The sequence below is a fragment of the Callionymus lyra genome, chromosome 13 (genome assembly GCF_982586985.1).
Source record: "Callionymus lyra chromosome 13, fCalLyr1.hap1.1, whole genome shotgun sequence".
NCBI lineage: Eukaryota > Metazoa > Chordata > Actinopteri > Syngnathiformes > Callionymidae > Callionymus > Callionymus lyra.
The window spans coordinates 21,862,089-21,887,008 of record NC_141830.1 but is presented as its reverse complement, the minus strand read 5'-3'; the positions used below and the strand labels follow the sequence as shown (position 1 = coordinate 21,887,008).

Sequence of the window (24,920 nt, the reverse complement as noted above, 5' to 3'; positions counted from 1 at the left end):
ATAACACAAGAGATACCACAAACACATTTGTTTCCGGGCCTCCGGGTCACCTCGACCCGTCTCAACACAGCTTCTTTATTAGATTTCAATGGTGTTCGACACTTGAGTGTGTGTGCGTGTGTGTGTGTGTGTGTGTGTGTGTGTCTGTTCTCCACTTTACTCTCCTCGGTCAAGAGGGAATTACAAAAGACAGCGATCTCTCTTGATAAAAGGAGGAGCTGTTGATCGTGGTTTGAACATTGATATTTATTTGACTGTAGACAAGCACAGGAAGTGGAGTTGTATTCATGGAGGGGGGTGAGGGGTGTGGGGGGTCAGACAGCTGGTCAAAACCATCAGAGTTAAAGAAAGAGACAGTAGAAGTCGAAAGTTGCTGAGGGAGCCCGGGAAGGGGTTCAAGGGTCACACATTGTGTTCTTTTATTTTTAGTGCGGGAAAACTGTCAGCACCAGAAAAGTTGCTGACGATTTATTTGTGATTTAACTTCGTGCAACAGTTGCCAAGTTGCATGAAAGTTCCTTCAGAATTTCCATTTTCTAAGACCCATGAATCCTGAGATATAGTGCTATCTAACCATGTGTTTCTGGGTCATCCTGGGTTTCAATAACCTTCTTCTCATTGTTACCCAACACAAGAAGAAACTACACCAATTTTCTCTGCCTTCAATCATCCGTCGTCACACATTCTTCTCTTTAAACTGGGACAGAAGTTGCAGCTACATTTTATTATTAGCAAACAATAATAGTCCGGAAACACCTGAAGAAGAGCAATTCAGTTTTAGGGTCTTCTTACTCTAGTATTGTTTACAATCTGAACTAAATCCTGTGTCAGGATTTAATTTGTAACCCTTGTGTCAGGGTCAAGGTGACCCAAAGGAAAAGGATGGTGTTGTGTCCTGATCAATCCTCTTTTCACATGATGTGTGTTGGTTCCAAAAGACTCGGAGAAAACTCGACAATAAAATAGTTCACATTGACGACAGCGGATTACAATAAAAACTGATCAAAACGTTCACAACCCTTTCTTCTGGAAACACTAGAACTTTCTGTGTAAATAATCGCGCTGTACAATGCATGGTATTCAGCAACATGGTGTAATTTTTAACAAGTATTCGACACTTAAGGGAAAAAAGAACTAGACAAACAGCAATGCTAATCATGCTAAGCTAAAAACTACGACACAAATCAGGTTGTATCATCATCCAGGATTCATTTCATGACATTTATTTTGAGTTATTAGCTGTAATGATCTATGACTTAACAATGTTTATTTTACCGGAACATCAAATTTGTTGTGTTGTTTTATTGTAAGTTGTCAAAACCCACATATGTACAAGTCACAGGCTGTTGAGAGAAAAATGTAGGATTCCAGGCGTGAAATTCATAAAAATACTAATAAAGGTTCAATATTACCAGAAACTGTTTCCTTCAACTGAGAAAAATCTCTAAACTTAGTAAAATGATGTCACAACATGATCTGGATCTTATAATCCATGAGTTTGTGTTTTCTCGTTTAGACTGATTATTGTAACAGTTTATTTTGGTGTCTAAACAAGAAGGATCTGTCTCGCCTGCAGTTAATACAAAACTCTGCAGCCAGAATTCTGACCTGCTCTAGTAGAAGAACTCACATTTCTCCGATCCTTAAAACTCTTCACTGGCTGCCAGTTTCTTTCAGGATCAACTTTAAAATTCTGGTTCTTACTTTCAGATCTATTCATGGTCAGACCTTCCATCAGTGATCTGATCCAGACTTACATCCCAGCTCTTGCTCTGAGGTCTGTGGATCAGAATCTACTGATGGTTCCTGAACACGCTTCAGGACCAGAGGAGAGAAATCCTTCCAGGCTGTTGCTCCTAAGCTTTGGAACGATCTCTGTGTTTGATGATCTACTGACTCCTTCAAGAAACATCTGAATACATTTTTATTCGTGCTTTTCCCTGATTTTCTTTGACTCCTGTGTTTGTCTTATGTGTCTTGATCTTTTAAAGTATATATTTTAACTGTGTATTGTTTTTGATTGTTAAAGCGCTTTGTGACCCTGGTCTACAAAGATCTTTGAAAATTACCTTTACTTACTTAATAATAGTTCCAAAATTCTAATGGCTACATTCAAGAAATACATACAAAGTACAGAGAGAACATGTATGTTTGAAACATTTCATCTACTGTTGAAGTCCGTCAGGGATTTTCTGCTCCACCTTGTACAGGTCAACTGATCAATATTACTTTTATTACAAACATGATACTGTTTATAATTAAGCCAACAGATGAATTTCTCTCTGCATCCGCCTCAAAATCCATTTTTACACTTGTGGGATCGGCGCGTGTTGCTCGTGAGCGTGGGCTGTGCTGGCAGTTGCAGGATTTTCTTGCCTTATTAGACCACTGTCAATCAGTCTGCTGCAGCCGCCCCAAAAATAAACTGCTAATAAGATCCTGGGAGTTTTTTTCTCAGTTACAAGTCTCTCTCCAGAAAAACAGAGCGACCGGAATGTCCCCCTGGAAATGTGTCTTTTTCACTTGGATACGAGCTAATCGAGTTTGAGATTTCTCCTCCTGATTGGTCAGGAGTATAGAATGTGTTTTGGAACGGATTAATCTGCTTGAAACTCCTCTGCATGTTCTAGCAGTCTGTGGTGACTATTATCTATTATTTTAAACTTAATCATAAACATTTCAAGGACTTCAATTATAGTAAACGCACCAATTATAAAATAAGATAATAATAGTAAAAACACGAGTGGATTATTTGTCATTTTTCGTCAACCGCAGAAACACTCTCAAACTCTTTTTTTCCCACTTTATTGTGCTGTTGATAATTCTATTTTTCCATCCTCTCTGCAGTTTCAGACACAGTGGGGAGCAGGTTAGGAAAAAAAAATAGACTTTACAAAGAAAAGAGTCCAAATCACCCTAGAGCAGAAGAAAACTATTACTTATGATGACATTTCTTTCTTTTGGCCCAAAAAAAACGGTTATGGAAGTAGAACGACAAAGCAAAAGCACTTGTATGACTCTATTCAAAGAACATGCTGCCATCACAAAAAAAAAGAAAGATTATGATTGATTTTGAAGTGTGTCGCCGTCACACGGAAATATGTGAGAAATTAAGGTTTTCGAGCAAAAGCTACCAAAAACCTTCCACATCAAGCAAAAGCAAAAAGATTTGAAGATTATTTATCAGTGAAAATTAGGACACATGGTTGGAAACATGATTAAGACTTTTTTAAATAAACATCAAAACATATATGCATTATGATTTTAAGAAAGGAAATATAACAAAAAAAATTAATGATTTAATGAAAAGAAATTATAAAATACCTTTTTAAATAACGAATAATTGAAAAAAAAATTCAAATGGAAGAAAAGTGTTTACAATGCTATTGAGTTGTGCATTAAAATCGAAATAAATGAATAACATTACAAAGAAAAACAGTAAAATACATTTAAAATAATGAAAATAGTTGAACTCCAGGAACAAAATAACTCAAATTTGTGACACTGGAGATGTTATTACTGAGAGATGATTAATTTTGAGAATAAAGTATAATCCATTAATAAGAGGTGAACTATAGAATAAAGAAAGGTTAAAAGAAAAGTTGAATACTGATATGTATATATAACTGTATAACTTATTAAAAGTGATAAAAAAAACACTAATAAAACACTGTATTCTAAGAATTCTTAAAGTGCACACGTGAGAAGAATATGCGATCACATGAGGTGGGCTGTTTGATCCGAGCACTAAATCACGTCGTCTCATCAGATGGTTTGTTGTTTACAAACCTCTCAGGCTGTTTATGACGAGCAAGAGTGGGAAGACTATTAGCAAGAGAGCATTCTGTAAAGCCCATAATACAGACAAATTAGAACATTACAATTAATTAAGATGAGCGACAACAATGGCACGCGGGATAATGAAGTGTAATGACAGGTAGACGCGGCAGCTATCAATTAGTGCCACAGAAACAAGCCACTGCTGATGACGTTGGCGTGAGGCCATTAGAGGGAATTATATTTCACACCTCGCACAGATATGTGCTCACCATCGTGAAGAGCTTTTCTCAAAGTGCTCTTCATTCAATCGACCGACCACGGTTCTGATGGGAGTAGGCTGCGTCGCAGCACAATTCTTGCTCGGGGAAAACATCTACCAGAAACTTCTTAGGCCACAAGCCAAACCATTCTATAACTCTATATAACTCGAGATAGAGAGCAATAGAGAGCGAGAGATAGAGATAGAGATATAATGAGAGATAGAGATAGAGATATAATGAGAGATAGAGATAGAGATATAATGAGAGATATAGAGAGAGCGAGATATAATGAGAGATAGAGAGAGAGTGAGATATAATGAGAGATAGAGAGAGAGCGAGATATAATGAGATAGAAAGACAGAGACAGACAGACAGACAGAGAGACAGACAGATAGATAGATAGAGAGATGGAGATAGAGAGAGAAAGAGAGATAGAGATAGAGAGATAGATAGGATGGATAGCTAGATATATTAGAAACAGCTAAAGATGACACTTGATATTAAATAAAAGAAAATCATGTAAATCTACAGAAAACTGAGCCAAACATTTTCAATACAATGACATGTTCAACGTCTCTGTAATGTTTGATGTGTGGAAAACATTCTTTGTCAGCAGCAGATATTTATGCAGTCAGTCCTGGACTGTGAGTCACTTACATTTCTCAGCTGCAAACCAGGTTTAAAAAAAGACCAGAAGACAGATATGCAGACGTCTGGATCCAAAGATTGACCATCAAACAATCAGAGTTTCCATCAGTCATTTTGCACAAGAACACGACTTCACTTAGTTAGTTTGTGTGAAGATAACTACTCTTAACAAGGTGTTCATCATGGGTTGATCGTGTCAAGAAATGAAAAAGAAAATGTGCTTCTGCGATCTATTTCAGCAAAATAACAAAGGTTATTATGAACGTGGCACATGTAGAGATTTGGTTCACGTTCATTCTCTGCTCATGTTGTATCAGTGGCATCAGTTTATTGATCATAGATTAGTATTTTTAATCATTATATTCAACCATTTCTATATTGAGAATCTTTTCAACACACAGAGTTTGAAATTGTAATTCCCTTTTTTAAATTCAAAGCCTTTTAAATTTGGTGTCGTTTTATAAAAACGTTTTTTTTATATTTAATTTTAAAGAGATAAAATAAAATAAAAATTGGATTTAGATGATCAAACTACATTTGAAAAACAATAACAAATCAGGAGAATAAGTGAGATTAAGTGAGAAAATATTTTATAAAACAATCAAAAAACGTATTCATTCAATAACTGTATTCAATTATTCCCAAAAGTACGGTAATGACATTATTTAAAAACTTTCAATTAAGATGAAAATTGAAAGAAACTTTGGACAATATTTTCATGGGCCTGATATACTTCTATACCTTATCTAAATGCAAGACTAATAGAAAAGAAGAACAATCTGAAGGTTTTACATCAGGTCCTCAGCTCTTAGATTGTAGTAACACATGCAACAGGAAGTCACAACGAATGACTCACACACACGTCCGCAGATTAACTCGACAGTTGATTGACAGGTGTGTGGATGTGCAATGAGAGCAAGTCAAGAACCATCTGATAGGAGAAGTTTACCTGTTGCATCGTGGGCCGGTGTACCCCGGCTGGCAGCGGTCGCACAGCAGCTCCCCCTGGAGGCTCAGGTGGCAGGTGGGGCTGAAGCTTTTAGAAGGTTTTTGTTGAAGGGTTCGTTGTCCCGAGGAGGAGAGCGGGGAGAGGAGGAAGGAGAGGAGGAGGAGAAGACACACTCGGGTCATTGTCGCGTCTCCTGAAAAACTCTGTTCACCTCCACACATTGACTTTTACACTCTAGAGCGAGAGACGAGCAGGTTTTCCCTCCCACTTCCATAAACTATAGATAGTTCTGCAGGCTCGGGTTCCAGGCCCCCCCCGACTCAGAAGTTCAACAAAAATAACTTGATGCAGTAGAGATGGTCCACCATGTTAACATGAGGAATACATTTGATTCGTTTTTTGATTTATTTGTATTTAGCGTTCGAAAAAAAACACATTATTGTGTTTATTCATTCATTTGCTACGGCTTTATCCCATATGGGGGTCGCAGGGAGACTTGAGCCTATCCCAAGTATCATAGGGCGAGAGGCGGGGGACACCCTGGACAGGATGCCAGTCTGTCGCAGGGCACACAAAGACAGACAACCATTAACACACACATATACCTGTGGACAATTTCCCCAAGTTCTCAATCAACCTCTGTATGTTTTTGGACTGTGGGAGGAAACCGGAGTGCCCGGAGTAAACCGAGGCAACACGGATAGAACATACAAACTCCACACAGAAAGGTCACTAGTTGGCTCGGCCTGGAAGTGAACCAGCAACCTTCTTGCTGTGAGGCGTCCACGCGACACATTATTGTGTATATAATTATCTTAAAAAGAGATTGTGTTTTTGTCATTATCATATCATAAAATAGATTTTATCTTAATATTTTTGTATATTTAATACAATGTAGCTTTAATTTGTACTTAAATTGTAGGGAAAATGTTAAACTTTACGCTTTTATTTATTTAGGTGTAACATGTTGCTCGTTTAATTAACAATATTTTCCATTAGTTCATTTTATTAAAAACAATGTATTTATAAACGTGTATTTGTTACGTTCTAAAATGGGTATAATTTGATTATAATATATAATAAATATATAATCTCATTCTAATTCTCCAAATTACATTTTAATTTTAAAGTCTTGTTTGCTCTTTTTTCGCTTTTATTGTATTTACTTTTTTCATTCTTATCATTTGTATTGTCTTTGAATGAGTTTTAATGATTTTTTTATGTAATGTTTGATGGAATTATTTGAGTTTCTATGTTTTTATATCAAAATTAACTATTATTAATTCACAAAATAAGTTAAAAGAGTTGAATTACACACACTCCCCCCACAACTAAATCAAAAATTCCCTTTAAAAGACAAAACAAAACTGTGTCGACTGAATGGTTTCCACAGCGACCGATGGAGACTTTTTGAAACTAATAAAACTTTAGTTAAAGTAAAGACTACCAATGAGTCGCAGGAGTTAAGACTTCTTGTTGCGACTTGAGTGACAGTCTGGGGTGGACATGATGGGCCGGACGACTATTTTGGGGGGTGCAGATAGGAATCCAACTCTGAGCTATTATTGCCGTCGGGGTGAGAGCGAGACACAGGAGAGAGTGAGACACTTCTCAGCTGTTGCCGCCTGTGTGTGTGTGTGTGTGTGTGTGTGTGTGTGTGTGTGTGTGTGTGTGTGTGTGTGTGTGTGTGTGTGTGTGTGTGTGTGTGTGTGTGTGTGTGTGTGTGTGTGATAGGGAATCTCTTTAGGGACAATTAAAGAGAGTCTCAGTTGAGGTGTGATGAAGATCATGATCAATCACAAGGTAGTGTGTGTCGATCACATAACGTGAGCCTATCATGTATCCTGTAACTTGATTGACAGCCAGTCAGACGAGATCTGACTCTTTCGACATACATTTTAACATGTAAATCCGGTTAATAATTATTAATAAATAAATGTATGTTTTCTGAAGTGGGAAGATCATTTTTTTAAGTAGCCTGCATCAACAGTCCGGTGTTGGGAGGATGAAGCTGCATTTCCGGAGGCTTCCATTAGAGGGAGATCAAGATCATTTTCACTTGTTTATTTACTGTATTGTCTCCCTTCTCTTCCAGACAAGGATGGAAGGGTTGTTGTCTTTGCTCCTCAACAACAAGAGATTCAAATTTCTGATACAAATATGTTCCATTTCCTCGAACCTTTTCTAAATGTTGCTTTATATCATTGATTTCATCATTTTAATGGGTATAATTTCTTCTTAAGCAGTGCTTTTTTCACTCAACAACCATGTTTTGCCTTTTCTTCCTTATCATCTAATATTAATTTCTAATTGTTTTTGTTGCTCTTTAATAGCAATTTAATTAATAGTGTTATTCATTTTGCTTGTTTTTGTTTCGATTGGCAATAGGGTAAATTTTTCATTCGCTTTTCTCATTGAATTTAACCTAATTTTATGGGTCATATTTAATGGTCATTTAAACTTTGGTGTGTATTAGGAGCAGATACTCCACATATTAAGCATCATACAGTGATATATTCTACCATTAATAGCATGCTATTCACTCTGAACTACACCTTAATTAATGGTTATTAACAGGAATTAAAGAAGTGATTAAAGATGAACTTTGTTTAAAACTAACTTCCCTATATGTATCCCTTATAAGTAAGTAAGTAAGTACTCATTGTAGAGCACTTTTCTTGACCAGTCACAAAGTGCTAAAACAATCAAAGCAATACCCAATAAAAGATGTACTTAAAAGGTCAAGTCATTCACAAATAACAACAATACTGCCTCTTTTTAAGAAAAAGCAAAAATATAATAGTATTAATATCATCATAATTACTTTAGAAATACGTATTTGTATTTGGGAATATGTTCCCTATTTTAAAGTTGCAGTACATTCATATTAATTCAAGTATTTAACGTGAATTTAAACAAAAACAACTTAGCAGTCTATTCATGCTAAACACTAATCAAAAAGTATTAATAACATCCTAATAACTGTATATGCATATTAACATCAGATTATTGCATAATAGGGATGATATAACTACTAGTATATTTGTTTTTTTCTCATTTAAAGAGAGATATTGCTTGTGGTACTTAATAACTTTGGTAAATAGAAGGTTCGTTTTCAAGTTAATCTTTAATTACTTTATATTTACTATTAATAATCAATAATTGAGGTTTTGTTCGGTATGAACTTCTGAATATTATGCATTTAAGGGTAGAATATAGTAAGTAAGTAAGTAAGTAATATTTATTTATATAGCGCTTTTCGAGACCAGGGTCACAGAATTCTGACCTCCTCTAGTAGAAGAACTCACATTTCCCCGATCCTTAAAACCCTTCCCTGGCTGCCGTTTGTCTTATTTATCTTGATCTTTTAAAGTATATATTTTAACTTTGTATTGTTTTTGATTGTTAAAGCGCTTTGTGACCCTGGACTAGAAATATCTTCACAAATAACCTTAATTTACTTAATTACTTACAATTAACAAGGTGTGAAGGTGTAGTTAATAATGGTTAATAAGTTGCTATTTTTCCATTAATACACGAAAGAACAAGTAGCTTAGCAAGTAGTTAATATGTTCCTCATGTGTTAGCGAAACTTTAAAAGTTTAAAATTGAAAACACATTTACCATATTTTTATTTAATGACATTGAGTGAGATCCGGGTCCTGAAAAATGTTATAAAAAGGCACTGAGGATGACACTGGCACGTCGACAGCAGTGGCTGAGTCACGCGGTGCAGTCGCAGCGAGCCGTGTTCCAGCCCAGAGAGCGACATCGCACTAAAAGCTTTTTAATTGCCTTAATGAAAAATGGAGCTTCCAGCTGAGCTCGTCCTTTAAATACAAGCCAGTCATGACCAACAGTCGGATCAGAAACATGAAACTATCTTGTTTGTGGTGACGTACTTGTTGCTCGGCAGTGACAGAGGGCAGGCGCAGGGCTGGCAGTCGTCAGGTGACCCGTGGGTGGCGTTGCCATAGTAACCCACCAGACAGGTATCACAGTACGGGCCGATCGTGTGGTGCGAACAGTCCTGGAATGAAAGCGGAAGTTAATTCGGTGGTGTAGTGGTCAGTCAGAAACATTCAGAAATCTACAGGTGACTCAAAACTATCCCCTGCCTCACACCCTGTGTAGCTGGGATGCCCCGTAACGTTGGTTGAGGATATAAGAGTTAGGAAGTAATTAAATAAACAAGTTTGAACCATACTCAGGTCTTGCGCAATTTTTTATGTCACAAGTAGGTACTGAAGGCCCAGGTGCTACTTGGGGCCTGGGGACTAATACATGAGGCCCCCTGGAGGTCTATGAGAATACATATAGTAGTACGTATTTAAGAGATTTTAGAATATTTTAAAATAGTTTTGATGTTTGAACACTTAGCTTTAAAAAAACAAATTGCCCTTTCCCATCAATTTATACACAACATGTGTACAATATACAGTACAATATACTATATACATGCTATAATTATATGTGTATTATGTATTTATATACATTTTAGTTTGTTTCTAAATAATATTACAATGTTACAGTAGTTCTCGTCAAACCTTTCTGTGCACAGTGTCGGTGCACCTGCCAATCAAATGAAGTCTGAATCAGGCGGATCTGTTATGTCCTTCAAGGTTCCGTTTTGGGTCCTTTGTTATTTTTTTGCTGCACTTGATTCCCTTTGGTAAAATATTTTTTTTAAATACCTTTTTATTTGTGCAGGCTTTTTTATTAATATTTTCTTCTTTTTTTCCACTTCAACCCAACAATTCCAATATCCATTGTGGTTTATATAAAAAGTAAATTATTTTCCACATACAGTATATATATAGATAATAAATAAATATATTTTATTACAGGGCTCTGCAAACTCTTTCCTGTGAGGGCCACATAACTTTTCCCTCCTCAGATGGGGGGCGGGGTCAGTTTCTAACAGAAAAAGTGTGACGATCGCAGGGATGTTTTCCATAAAGCCACACAAAACCAAATAACCCTTCACAGAAATAAGTCAGGAAATAAATAACACTGTTGGTGAAATAAAAAAAAAACCTAATAAGCTTCTCTGGTATCTTCATGGAAAAAAAGTCGGTGTAACTTTCTGATATCCTAACAGATAAAAGTTCAGCTGGACCTTACACTTGATACGTGTCAACCTTCTGAGAGAAAATGTGTGTATATGTAGATTATAACGACAAAAACATACATTCTTGATTTTTGTTCAATTAAGATACATCCAAACAATCACACACATGATAAAACCGTTGTTTAACCCTGGATCGTTTTAGGGTTTACACAGAGATTTGTCCTGAATTATTTGTGAGTGAACATATGAGTATTTGGGTTGTGTGTGTGTGTGTGTGTGTGTGTGTATGTGTCAGCCATGTTTCCCATCATTACCGCTCGGATCAAACGTCTCTTCCTCAGCTGACTTGAAGCCCGACAGAGTTCCTCGATCATTGTCCAGAAAAACACGCTCCTCAGGGAAGGCGAGCGTCTTTCTGTCTGCTTGTCACTCTTTATGAATATGTATGTGTGTGTGTGTGTGTGTGTGGATGAAACGATGTCAAGCTGTCATTTCTGTGCGTGTTTGTTTGTAAGCGAGAGCCCGTCCATCTGTCTCGTCTTCTTCTGTCTCAGAGCGTTTGTCGGTCTCCTCTTGACATCTCCCAGGATCCTCCCCTTTTTTTTCGCGACATGGTAACACAAGACGCACACGTGTTTGTGTTCATGTATGTGTGCGAGTTTTAATTCGGTCAGCACGGGCTGCAGGCGAGGAGGAGACACGGTTGCGACAGATGAACACATTGACGTGTGAGAGTGTCGGCTTGAAAGTGTGGATTGATATAAAAGTTTGTAAAGGTTTATGTTATCTATTAAATCTAAACTCCATCTTTGAGCTAATTACACTCCAACGATACTTTGTTTTACAAATGTTTTTCGAAAATGAGAGCTTGATGACGACACGAATCTACTTAACACACACACAGCTGCAGCGATGAGTTCACTGAGAGGGAGCCAGACGAAGAGAGAGCACTAAATAGAAATATCAGTTTCAGTTTTAGTTCAGGTTAAACACTAAATAATAAAAACTTGCCAGTGAAAGTTGTTTATTGTAAGTAGTTGAAATTAATCATCCAAGTTTACTTGTAGTTTCACGTAATTTTAGGGTATATTACTGTGCTTTTTTACGTAAAAACACACACATATATATATATATATTTATAATATACTCAGAAACTAGACCAATGTACTCACTTTTAGCACAACACCTTGTGTAATAACGTAGTAGTAATAAAACGTTTCTGCCTTCTAAAAGGAAGTTTTTCCTCGCCATTGCTCACTGTACAGCTCACTGTACAGTGTTTTGTTTCTTGCTCTTTGTTGAATTGCTGGGATCTATTTTTCCTTAATCAACTGTAGTCTTATTTCAACTGTATAGTGTCTTGAGATAACTTTGTTATGATAAGACACTTTAAATAAAATTGAATTGAATTGAATTGAATTAATAGGAAGCCAAAGCATTAAAACACAAAAAGGTGTTTTTTTTTTCTCTTGGAAGTCAGAGTTTGATTTCAAACAAAAGAGGATGTTTTTCAAGCAGACAGGCAGAAACAAACATAGCAGATCTTACCAGACAGTGACCTGTGACCTCGTGGCACTGTTGGCCATGGCCGTGACAGTTACATGGCTCACACACACCGCCGTACAAGATTCCGTCCACTCTTCGATAGCCACGGACACAAGTCTGAAGTAAACAGAGGAGAAGATTTATCCAGTGAGGCATTTTTATTTGAATAAAAGTACTAATTATGGAGACTGGGTTAAGGAAATCATCCTGTGAGAATCTTGATTTTTTTTTTTTAATAATTTAAATATAATTTGAATATAAAATGATTTTATTAGAAAATTGGCTTTCGTTATATATATATATTTACAAGAATGATGATTAGACGTGTTCAAGTCACAAACATCATTTTTAAAACATAAAAAAAGATGTAAAAGTTTGTTTCTGGCTTAGTGTCATAAAAGTGTAACTGCAATGTTGTAAAACCTCTGTTGCCACGTGTTGCATCTACATATATTTACAAAACAAGATAAAGACCCATGTTATGACCCGTTCTGTTTTTATAGAAAGTCCCTCAGTTCCTCAACTGAAAACTCTGTCTCTGACCCACTGCTGTAAAGTAGTTTGATGGTCACATGACACTCACAGACTCTCCGGGTGGGTCGTCCAGGCAAAAGTCAAGAGCATTGTTCAAATAATACCTAAAGGGTTTCACTGAGTATGTTCAAATTTTAACCAATTGTTACAGAAATCGTGTCAATATGTTACGCCGTACTGCTAAACTTATGAATCCGTCATTTAAGTGAACATCATAACAAAGACATTAGGTTGGACCCCAGACTATCAAATATGTGTCCAATTCTATCTTAGTCTGAGTTAAAGGTCATCTTATGTGAAAACCCAACTTTCCTTACTCATTCCCAAGATGCTCCCTCATCAAGACCATGTTTGAATCATTTTGTAAAGTTCTCTCCCGTCTAAAATCTGGGCGAACGAGAGGTTACGAGAGCTAAGTCCATTATGATAATAATGGCGTCACTCCTCCTCCAGCCAGCTGTACTCATGCCCCACTTTGTTTATACAACGAGTCCCTTGAAAGTGGAGACTTCAGTGATTGATGACAGTGACAAACCTCAATGTTTGACTACTCACAGCAGATCATTTTCTAATGTAAATATTTCAATGAAAAGAGTTTAGTAAAATACACACTGATGATACAATAGAGTCACACATCTATTTAACACACACTTAAATCAGACATTAACTACCCTTCAACTCCCACAATCATAAAACATCCTGCCTTAATGTTTAACGCTAATTATTAGTTCTTCTTTCACTACGTCTCTCACTGATTTGTTTTTTTTTGTCTATAAATTACTTTGTTTCCCAGCACTAAACTCACGAGGGTCGTGTAGTTGCAGAATAGGTCCCTGGCAACACTGCTCAGCTTGTGTCTATCCACTGGTTTGTTATTTTCAGACTCTTGTATGTGGCTTATTAGATTCTGGCTGTGTTTACCTCACAGGAAGTTCCTCCGTATCCAGGAGGACACGAACACATCTCGACTGCTGATGCTGTTTTGTCTCCTCCGGCTGCGGGATTTCCTACCTGCATGGAAAACAAGTGGAGCCTGCGAGCAAAAACACAGGATCACGGCATTAAAGTTAAGCTTCAGCCAGTCGGGACACCGACAGCTGACCCGCCTCGACCCCGACAATAAGACCACGACTTAAATGAGGGGATTCATATGATCACACTGGGACTCGGATTCTCTGCTCGTTCCTAAGTCTCTCGCTGCGGGCGTCAACATAAATTGAATTAATTTGTATTAAAACGACATGATGCATAACACGAGACGTAAACAACCTCCTCAGAGAAGAAGATGAATTATGTTGGAGGGGATTAAACACAATATATATATTAATCTATTTCATTAAGAAGCGGACATGGAGGGAGGAGAATATGTGAGTTGACGGGGCTTTGGTTACGTTCTAGTCTCGTCAAGGGAAAGCATGAGTATGGATTGATGATGTTTTAAAGTGCATACTGGGAATGGTGATCCATCCATCCATCCATCCATCCATCCATCCATCTAACATCTTCATGACCAGGATCCAAGGCAAGATAATAAACAAACTTTCAAACATCTGTTACGATCCTGAGATCTTTTATTGTGAAAAAAAGTACAGTTAGTTTTGCACATTCATGATAATCTAAAGATATTCTAGATTGTTGGACTATGATTATTCTTCTAAAAAGGTGGCTTGACTTTTTTTCTTTTTTTTAATTAAATCTGTAAAATTCTATTTTTTAAATGTGCCAAGTAAGAACTTCAGGTCACTTTTTAAATTTAATATATGCAGTTAATCAACAATACTTTGTGTGTTCAATTGTCTGAGAGCATTGATGGAAAAAAATCCATCTTCAATTTAGATCAAACTCTTGGATGTGATTATCTTTACTGATGTGTATAAACCCCTTGTGTTATCTCAGGGTCAAGGTGACTCGAAAAGCATGGAAACAAATGTGTTTGTGGTATCCTTTGTGTTGTCTCTGGGTCAAGGTGAACGACCTCCACCACTGCATATGTATTTATGGAAGCCAGAGACACCACCAAAACAAAAGTTGTTTTCGGGCCATCAGGTCACCGTGACCCTGATATAACACAAGGGATGATAACGTCAAAAGGAAGGCCACAAAATATGATCTCATGGGTCGCAACATTTTTCTCAAACGCTTTAGTGACCGAAACGGTTTTAGAAATTAAAATAGCGACCGTGCGAAAGCATCTTATGTTGCTTCCCATTTTCCGTGAAATATCCAAGATGACACACAGCAACATGCCATGGCAGGAAAGTATACTCTAGTATAACCAACAATTTATGATATTATTTTGAAGAAATCAGTTTGCTTTACCATCTGAAAAACTATCCTTTTTTTAAATGTAGGCATTAGTACAATGATGATAAGGACAGAACTGAAAATGTATTTTGTATCGAGTCAACATGAGTTTTGATCATCACTTTATCTTTCCAACAAGAAGTCAAGTGAAGAAAGATGTTTGTACTCAAAAGTTCAGGTCAGTTCTGACCTAAAGAATGGAAGCGACAACTATCTGAATACGTGTTGAGGGTTTTACCTGTAGACCGCGGTAGGGTCAGTGCTGTAGGAGGCCCGCACCATCACTCTGGTCACGTTCGCCAACACAGAGAGGAAACCGCGACGGTTCATCGGCTCAGATGTCTCCGAATTCAGGAAGTTCTCCGGCAACAGAGCGATGCGATTGGTCCTGGGCCCTGACGGGTACACCGGCTGTCCAAACACTTTGTCCACGATCCTCATCCCAGCGCCCTTTCAGGAAACAGACTCTTTTGAGATTAGCTTCTGAGCACTTTTCCGACAAAAGACCGCATCGTGTGTCTGGATATGCAGAGAAGGGATCGACATTTGCAAAGTGAATTGAGCAGCGTCTCCGGTATCTGAATATCTCTTGTTGAGAATGGATCAATGGCGTGTAGCGGCTAACACAGAGTGACAACTACTGATGGAGACGGAGGGAGAGAGCCGGTGCGTTCCGTGCCAATAAACCATTAAACAAAATCTAATTGAAAGTGAGGAGACGGGGAGATGGGGTGGGAGGCGAGGGGAGCTGATAACGCAGCAGAGATACTGAGGCAGAGAAAAAGACAGCTGACAATCAAAGTCACCGCAGAGGTGATCGTTTTCATTCAGGACCAGATAAAAAGGGTTTGATGGTCGTGGAGTTGAAGCTCATCCACATTAGAGCCCTTTCAACATATGGAATGTGAATAAAAGCAAACATAAAAAAACAAATCACCTGCTGAATGGTTTGTATTCAAGTCTTTTATACACAACATATTCTGTGTAAGTTTGTCGGGCAGCTGTGTGATTCAGGGAACAATCCACTTGTGAATTGAAGTGACCACTAATAAAGAAAATGCATGGCTGCAGCTGTTTTTAAATCACGATAAGACAACATTCCTCCTATTATCTGACCTTGGTATTTCGTCCGTTATTCAACAAAATAACATTTAAACTAAGTAACGAATGCTTATTTTGAAAAAACTGTGATTTAGGAATAAATAAACAATTCGATTTTTCAAGTGTTCTGGAGTTGATCATGGATGTAGCCCTTGTTAAAATGCGTTCGAGGTATCCCTTATGTTATCTCTGGGGTCAAGGAGGCCGGCTACCAAGTTACCTTGACCCCAGAGATAACACAAGGATTAAGGAGGTTATAAAAGTTTTGAATTTCACTTATGTGGCTTTGAGCCGCTGCAGCTTGTAAGTGAGTATGTAAGCTTTATTTGTAAGGAACCTTTCACTGAGTACTAGGGTTACAGGGAAAATGTTTCGAATCCCAAAAAGTATTGTCAGTTCATGAATCTGACTCAACGCCTTCACTTAAAGAAAGAATAGAAATCCGATCTGGTTTGAAGTCACATGTATTGACTTGTATGGAGGAGGAAGAACAGAGTTTAAATGTCTGTCTGATTCCTTTTTGAAGCACAAAGCTGTTATATCTTCGTCACAGTTTCAAAAGCTAATGAATTTTAAGGTTTAATATTTTTTTAAAATTTGGCACAAAGACATCCATCATTGCAGATGTATTTCGGTTAATTTAATTTGTTAAACATACTTTATCTTAGGACTTTCCCATCAAGTATGTATGTCAAAATGTTGTATCCGGATGCAATACTCATTTTTAAAAGTATCAATACCACTACTCATTTGCAAGAAATAAACCAGTGACATGCTTGTATGTACCAGTGTAATGTTCATGTTAACTGGTTTGGCTAGTGTCACTAGAAGTGCACAACATACAACCTCAAAATACTGTTGTAATTGTTATTGTTTCTTCTATTTCTTTATCTTTTGCAAATTTATGTCAGACTTGAAACTTGTTATCATAGTTGCATTTTCTTATTATACATGTTTAACTGTTGGTTCTGTTAATTCCTACATATTGAAACAAAGGTTAGTTTTGTATATTTCTTTAAATGTTTATTTTTAAAAAGTATTGATGTCAAGTTGAACATTTTAGTGTCGTAAAAGTGCCCACCTTTGTTCAGAACAAGTCTAGTCGTTCGAAAGACACTTTGATCTTGGTGGTGCTGCTTCAAATCCAAGTCAGGGAATTTGCACTTTTGCCTCTGGGCCAATTCATGGTCATGGAAGTATTTCTACTTGTAGTTTAAACACTGTGTGTCTGATTAAGGTAGTTTTATGGTTACAGTTTTGTTTTGGTGGTTGCTAAACACTAAATCTGTCCAGCGGACCAAGATTGATCAAGAAGGATATCCTGGGGAAGGTTCAAATTGAACTGGCATCTTCTGGTCAAAAGTCACGCCACTGAACCCAGACGTTGTGTTGTGCGTTCAGGTTGAGGGTGTGAAGACAAAGACGGGGATAGGCAGATGGTCAGAGGTCCAGTGTCCAGAGACAGTGGCTGGTGAAACTCCATATCAATAGAATTACAGATGGAGGAGTAGACGAAGTCAGCTGCCAGGGAGCAGAGGAGGTTGCAGTAAAATTGATTCAGAAATATAACTCGGTCTTAAGGGCACACACATATTTTTTGATTTTAAGTCTACCAGACATGCAATAGATGAGAGAAGCTAGATAGATAGATCTCCACTTTGTATGAACCTCGCAGAGGGTGCGGAAGGTAGGGAAAAAAAACAGGAACAAAAGATTTCACCTTTTGGAAATTGGCGTAACATTTTTTCATTGCCTACCAATTTTTCTTTAAAAAAAACAACAACCTGTGTGACTTCAAACTCTCTCACTCTCATGTTTCAAATGTTAAATCTTCCTCTTCAAGATGCAAAAGTCTCTCATCATGACCATGTTTGCAACTTATTACTTTATAAAGATACTCTGAAATCTGGGCGAACGAGAGGTTACAAGAGTCCATAATGACGTAATAATGGCTTCACTCCTCCTCCAGCCAGCTGTAATCACGCCCCGCTTTGTTTATACAACGGGTCCATTGGAGGTGGAGACTTCAAACTTCCATACTTGCCCAATCACAGTAAAGTGGAGTAGTAAACAAGAATTCATCTTCAGAAATCTAAGAGTTTTCAGTTTTCAGTATTTTCTAATGTCAATCTTTCAAAGAAAAGAGAGTTTTGTACAAACAGACCCTGATGATACAATAGAGTCCAACATCTATTTAAGACACTGGCTCCACATAAGGATACATCTGTTGCTATCGAACCATAACTCATTAACTCGGTTCAACTGAACAAATCTCAGACAAAGATGATCGTCTCTTCTCGCAGGTACAACCGATAGCTCCTCTCAGTGCCGACGACGGCGGCGACAATATCAACGCAGAACAAAACAGAGACAGGAGGTTGACAGCGTGTAGGTGGTTCATTGTTGTCGTCAGCCAGCAGCTTTTTGTTGACAACGAGACTGATGCTGGTCCTCCTCCCAGCTCCTCCTGCTCCGTCCATCTGACTGACGCGTCTTTAAATAACACCAACGACTGCTCCCTGCCTGTCCGTCACTTTCCTCCAGCTCGTTATTTATGTCTGCACACATTTCACTGCAATTTCCATCCAACACACACCGCAGCCTTTCTCGCCTCTTACTTCCATTTCCTCCTGCGTTGGTTCTTTTTTGTAAGTAACACATTAATGCATATTATTACTTCAGTGTAAGTAGTTTGCTTTCCCTTCTCACAATTATTTGAATGTTTTCTGGGATTATTTTCTAAATTGATCTCCCCAAAAAACCCTTTATCTATTCACTGGAAAATTCTAAATGTTTTTTTGTATACAATAACGTCAAAATCTTGAGCAAGGCCGTTATTTATAATAATACTAGTTTAATTTATAGAGCACCTTTTAAAGTTTCACGTTAAAAAAAAGGTGCTTTACATGACATAAAAAGATACAATAATATGATGCCAGATATATTCAGTGAGATAATAAAATACCATAATGGAGTAAAACACGATAGAATGGTTGAAAGAAAGTAAAAACCCCTTGATGCATCTAGTTAAGAGGTAAAAGTCGAAATCACCGAAAAGCGATGTCTGGTTCTGCTCAAGGTTTATGCCTTACAAAAAGATTATTTTACTATAAAGTGTCTTGAGATTGCACTTTAAATACAATGAAATTGAAAAGCCATTTTATAAAAGTGCGAGTTAAATTATAGAATTCTGCTTAATACCTCAACTTTTTGTCTCTTAAAATATGTGATTTTAAATAACGACAATATAAAAAAAACTTAATTTTTTTAAAACTTGATAATGTAAACACATTTTCCCAGGAAAAAAAAACAAAGTTATCAGATCTGTAAAATTTACCCTAACCCTTTTAGTACCACGTACCGGTTTTAATGTCAACATAATGGTCACAGAGAGAAATTCCAATAGAAACAAAACAGCATGACAAGCAAATCTAGAGTTATAGTGTTGGTGTTCAACTCATTCTACCTAGTTTTCAGGATTCTTTTACGAGTAAACTTGACGGAAATAAGTACTTGTTGTGTCAAGAATCACAGGCTAATGTTAAGTCAGTAAAAAAAAAACACATTGAACAGAAATAATACAACAGTTTCTGTTAGAGAATATGAAGTGAATGAGGTGGTGAAGAAGAGAGTGCGGGCAGATAATAGTGTTGGGCATTGTCAGCAATGTAGTATTTCTTTGTGCAATGAGGCAGATTAAGTGTTTAGGGTGAACAAACTATGTATTTGACCATATTGATGCTGTTTGATAAAATAAACCAAATAAATAAATGTATATTCTAGAAAATGATTTGTATTCTTCTTTGGTTAAAAGTAAAAAATGTACAAGATAAAAACAAGGACATTCAAAGGGTTAACTAATATTCCTGCTGCATCGCTGACTACCGCCATACATCACATCACAACTGGCTCATTATAAAGAGGGAGAAGGAGGGAAGACTCTGGTTATTGCATCTAAACGTGTGTGTGTGCGAGTGTGTGTGAGTGTTGAACATCTATAGTGGCTCATTAAAGGGTACGAAGGTCAATGGAAGTCATATAACGCAGCATCACAAATGTGTAACGCTAAAGAAAACATTGAAAAATTCATATTAGATAGTCATTTCTTGGACAATTTATATTAAAGCAGGCCTGGGCTCGTTCCTCTCAAGCACCCTCAACTTCTCATTGAGATACGACCGGGGCGGAGACTCACCTCTATGATGAGGTCTGGTTCTGAAGTGACTCTTATGGCCACTTGCTCCTGCTGGTCGGTGGAGTACGACACCGTGTACACGATGTTCCCACCGTAGGCTGCGAGCTGGAAAAGAGTTGACACATTTAAGTACTTCAATTCAAAAAAAAAAAAAATCACTTCAACCTTAAACATAATTAAATAAGTGGCATAATGGTTTGAATAGACGGGCAAGTGAAAATGAGCTGAAGATTATTTAACAATTTTCTGAATCTGATGTTTTTTTTGAGTGAATACCATTTTTGAAGCAGAACTCCAGGTCATCACAAACTCTTGTTAATTCCACCCAGTGTTTTGAATGGACCCCACCATGGGAGCGCTTTATGTGGAAACCCAGCTTCGGCGAGATCTTGTATTTCATTATTGGGCTGCTACCTGAACAGTAATGGGCGTGAGCGCGACACAGCACCGTCTCCGTAAACACGACACACTGGGACAGTGCGACGCTTAGAGTGGATTTCATGCCTCTATAAACCGATTCTTTTCTACTTCATTACTCTCACTTCTTAAAGCTGGAGGAGGAATTGATCGTTTCACAGCTGAGTGAACACACACACACACATACACACAGAACGAAGGTTTTATTGACTAATAGTCAGCGTCTAGTGAAGCCTATATCCTGATTTTTAGGTGCTGTGAAGTCGTAAACCCTCAAAACCGTAGTCACACATCGACATTGTCTCCTTTACACAGTGTTGATACTCTTCCTCTGTCACATCTGACCTTGTTCTGCTCAAAAAGGTATTTACTTTCTCCCAGTGGACGTGGTTTTGTGATCTTCTTATTGTTGCTGGTGCCACTAAAGCACGGGTGTGTAATCAAATTAATCAGGGGCCACAATATAAACGGTGCCTTTACTAAGCAGCCGTGCTCAAAAACATGTCAAATTGTCGATACACTTGCTGCAACAGAAATAACCGTAGTATTACTCTGCGAGTCGCTGTGCTATTGTTCTGCGAGTCACTGTACTATTTCTCCACGAGTCACTGTCGAATACTTTGTGACTCACTTTACTATTACTCTGCGTTTCACTGTACTATTACTCTGTGACTCACTTTACTATTACTCTGCGTTTCACTGTACTATTACTCTGTGACTCACTTTACTATTACTCTGCGAGTCAATGTTCTATTACTCTGGGAGTCACTGTACTATTACTCTGAGAGTCACTGTTCTATTACTCTGCGAGTCACTGTACTATTACTCTGCGAGTCACTGTTCTATTACTCTGCGAGTCAGCATAGTATCACTTCGCGAGTCACTGTTCTATTACTCTGTGAGTCACTGTTCTATTACTCTGCGAGTCACTGTACTATTACTCTTCGAGTCAATATTCTATTACTCTGCGAGTCACTGTACTATTACTCTTCGAGTCAATATTCTATTACTCTGTGAGTCACTGTACTATTACTCTGCGAGTCAATGTTCTATTACTCTGTGAGTCACTGTTCTATGACTCTGCGAGTCACTGTTCTATTACTCTGCGAGTCACTGTTCTATTACTCTGTGAGTCACTGTTCTATTACTCTGCGAGTCACTGTTCTATTACTCTGCGAGTCACTGTTCTATTACTCTGCGAGTCACTGTACTATTACTCTGTGGGTCACTGTTCTATTACTCTGCGAGTCAGCATAGTATCACTTCGCGAGTCACTGTTCTATTACTCTGCGAGTCACTGTTCTATTACTCTGTGAGTCACTGTTCTATTACTCTGCGAGTCAGCATAGTATCACTTCGCGAGTCACTGTTCTATTACTCTGCGAGTCACTGTTCTATTACTCTGCGAGTCACTGTTCTATGACTCTGCGAGTCACTGTTCTATTACTCTGCGAGTCACTGTTCTATTACTCTGCGAGTCACTGTTCTATGACTCTGCGAGTCACTGTACTATTAATCTGCGAGTCACTGTTCTATTACTCTGCGAGTCACTGTTCTATTACTCTGCGAGTCACTGTTCTATTACTCTGCGAGTCACTGTACTATTACTCTGCGAGTCACTGTTCTATTACTCTGCGAGTCACTGTTCTATTACTCTGCGAGTCACTGTTCTATTACTCTGCGAGTCAGCATAGTATCACTTCGCGAGTCACTGTTCTATTACTCTGTGAGTCACTGTTCTATTACTCTGCGAGTCACTGTACTATTACTCTTCGAGTCAATATTCTATTACTCTGCGAGTCACTGTACTATTACTCTTCGAGTCAATATTCTATTACTCTGCGAGTCAATATTCTATTACTCTGCGAGTCACTGTACTATTACTCTGCGAGTCAATGTTCTATTACTCTGCGAGTCACTGTACTATTACTCTGCAAGTCACTGTTCTATTACTCTGCGAGTCAGCATAGTATCACTTCGCGAGTCACTGTTCTATTACTCTGTGAGTCACTGTTCTATTACTCTGCGAGTCACTGTTCTATTACTCTGCGAGTCACTGTTCTATTACTCTGCGAGTCACTGTTCTATTACTCTGCGAGTCACTGTACTATAACTCTGTGGGTCACTGTTCTATTACTCTGTGAGTCACTGTTCTATTACTCTGCGAGTCAGCATAGTATCACTTCGCGAGTCACTGTTCTATTACTCTGCGAGTCACTGTTCTATTACTCTGCGAGTCACTGTTCTATTACTCTGCGAGTCAGCATAGTATCACTTCGCGAGTCACTGTTCTATTACTCTGTGAGTCACTGTTCTATTACTCTGCGAGTCACTGTACTATTACTCTTCGAGTCAATATTCTATTACTCTGCGAGTCACTGTACTATTACTCTTCGAGTCAATATTCTATTACTCTGCGAGTCAATATTCTATTACTCTGCGAGTCACTGTACTATTACTCTGCGAGTCAATGTTCTATTACTCTGCGAGTCACTGTACTATTACTCTGCAAGTCACTGTTCTATTACTCTGCGAGTCAGCATAGTATCACTTCGCGAGTCACTGTTCTATTACTCTGTGAGTCACTGTTCTATTACTCTGCGAGTCACTGTTCTATTACTCTGCGAGTCACTGTTCTATTACTCTGCGAGTCACTGTTCTATTACTCTGCGAGTCACTGTACTATAACTCTGTGGGTCACTGTTCTATTACTCTGTGAGTCACTGTTCTATTACTCTGCGAGTCAGCATAGTATCACTTCGCGAGTCACTGTTCTATTACTCTGCGAGTCACTGTTCTATTACTCTGCGAGTCACTGTTCTATGACTCTGCGAGTCACTGTTCTATTACTCTGCGAGTCACTGTTCTATTACTCTGCGAGTCACTGTTCTATGACTCTGCGAGTCACTGTACTATTAATCTGCGAGTCACTGTTCTATTACTCTGCGAGTCACTGTTCTATTACTCTGCGAGTCACTGTTCTATTACTCTGCGAGTCACTGTACTATTACTCTGCGAGTCACTGTTCTATTACTCTGCGAGTCACTGTTCTATTACTCTGCGAGTCACTGTTCTATTACTCTGCGAGTCACTGTTCTATGACTCTGCGAGTCACTGTACTATTAATCTGCGAGTCACTGTTCTATTACTCTGCGAGTCACTGTTCTATTACTCTGCGAGTCACTGTTCTATTACTCTGCGAGTCACTGTACTATTACTCTGCGAGTCACTGTTCTATTACTCTGCGAGTCACTGTTCTATTACTCTGCGAGTCACTGTTCTATTACTCTGCGAGTCACTGTTCTATTACTCTGCGAGTCAGCATAGGATCACTTCGCGAGTCACTGTTCTATTACTCTGTGAGTCAATGTTCTATTACTCTGCGAGTCACTGTTCTATTACTCTGCGAGTCACTGTTCTATTACTCTGCGAGTCACTGTACTATTACTCTGCGAGTCACTGTTCTATTACTCTGCGAGTCACTGTTCTATTACTCTGCGAGTCACTGTTCTATTACTCTGCGAGTCAGCATAGGATCACTTCGCGAGTCACTGTACTATTACTCTGCGAGTCACTGTTCTATTACTCTGCGAGTCACTGTTCTATTACTCTGCGAGTCACTGTTCTATTACTCTGCGAGTCAGCATAGGATCACTTCGCGAGTCACTGTTCTATTACTCTGTGAGTCAATGTTCTATTACTCTGCGAGTCACTGTTCTATTACTCTGCGAGTCACTGTTCTATTACTCTGCGAGTCACTGTACTATTACTCTGCGAGTCAGCATAGGATCACTTCGCGAGTCACTGTTCTATTACTCTGTGAGTCAATGTTCTATTACTCTGTGAGACACTGTTCTATTACTCTGTGATTCGCTGTTCTATTACCCTGCGAGTCACTGTTCTATTACTCTGCGAGTCACTGTTCTATTACTCTGCGAGTCACTGTTCTATTACTCTGCGAGTCACTGTACTATTACTCTGCGAGTCACTGTTCTATTACTCTGCGAGTCACTGTTCTATTACTCTGCGAGTCACTGTTCTATTACTCTGCGAGTCACTGTTCTATTACTCTGCGAGTCACTGTTCTATTACTCTGCGAGTCACTGTTCTATTACT

The 24,920-nt window shown here is 38.2% G+C and overlaps 1 protein-coding gene across 3 annotated transcripts in view; it reads right to left on the bottom strand.

Annotated features, from left to right (window-relative positions):
- lama2 (laminin, alpha 2) overlaps positions 1 to 24,920 on the bottom strand; it is a 158,828-nt gene that overhangs the window by 67,608 nt on the left and 66,300 nt on the right. For all 3 annotated transcript variants that reach the window (XM_087804981.1, XM_087804982.1, XM_087804983.1), the window contains exons 15-20: positions 20,388 to 20,492; positions 15,330 to 15,541; positions 13,709 to 13,820; positions 12,257 to 12,370; positions 9,540 to 9,667; positions 5,638 to 5,724 (exon numbers count right to left, since the gene is read on the bottom strand). In XM_087804981.1, the coding sequence (XP_087661107.1) occupies positions 5,638 to 5,724; positions 9,540 to 9,667; positions 12,257 to 12,370; positions 13,709 to 13,820; positions 15,330 to 15,541; positions 20,388 to 20,492 (758 nt within the window). The remainder of the gene's footprint in view (positions 1 to 5,637; positions 5,725 to 9,539; positions 9,668 to 12,256; positions 12,371 to 13,708; positions 13,821 to 15,329; positions 15,542 to 20,387; positions 20,493 to 24,920) is intronic.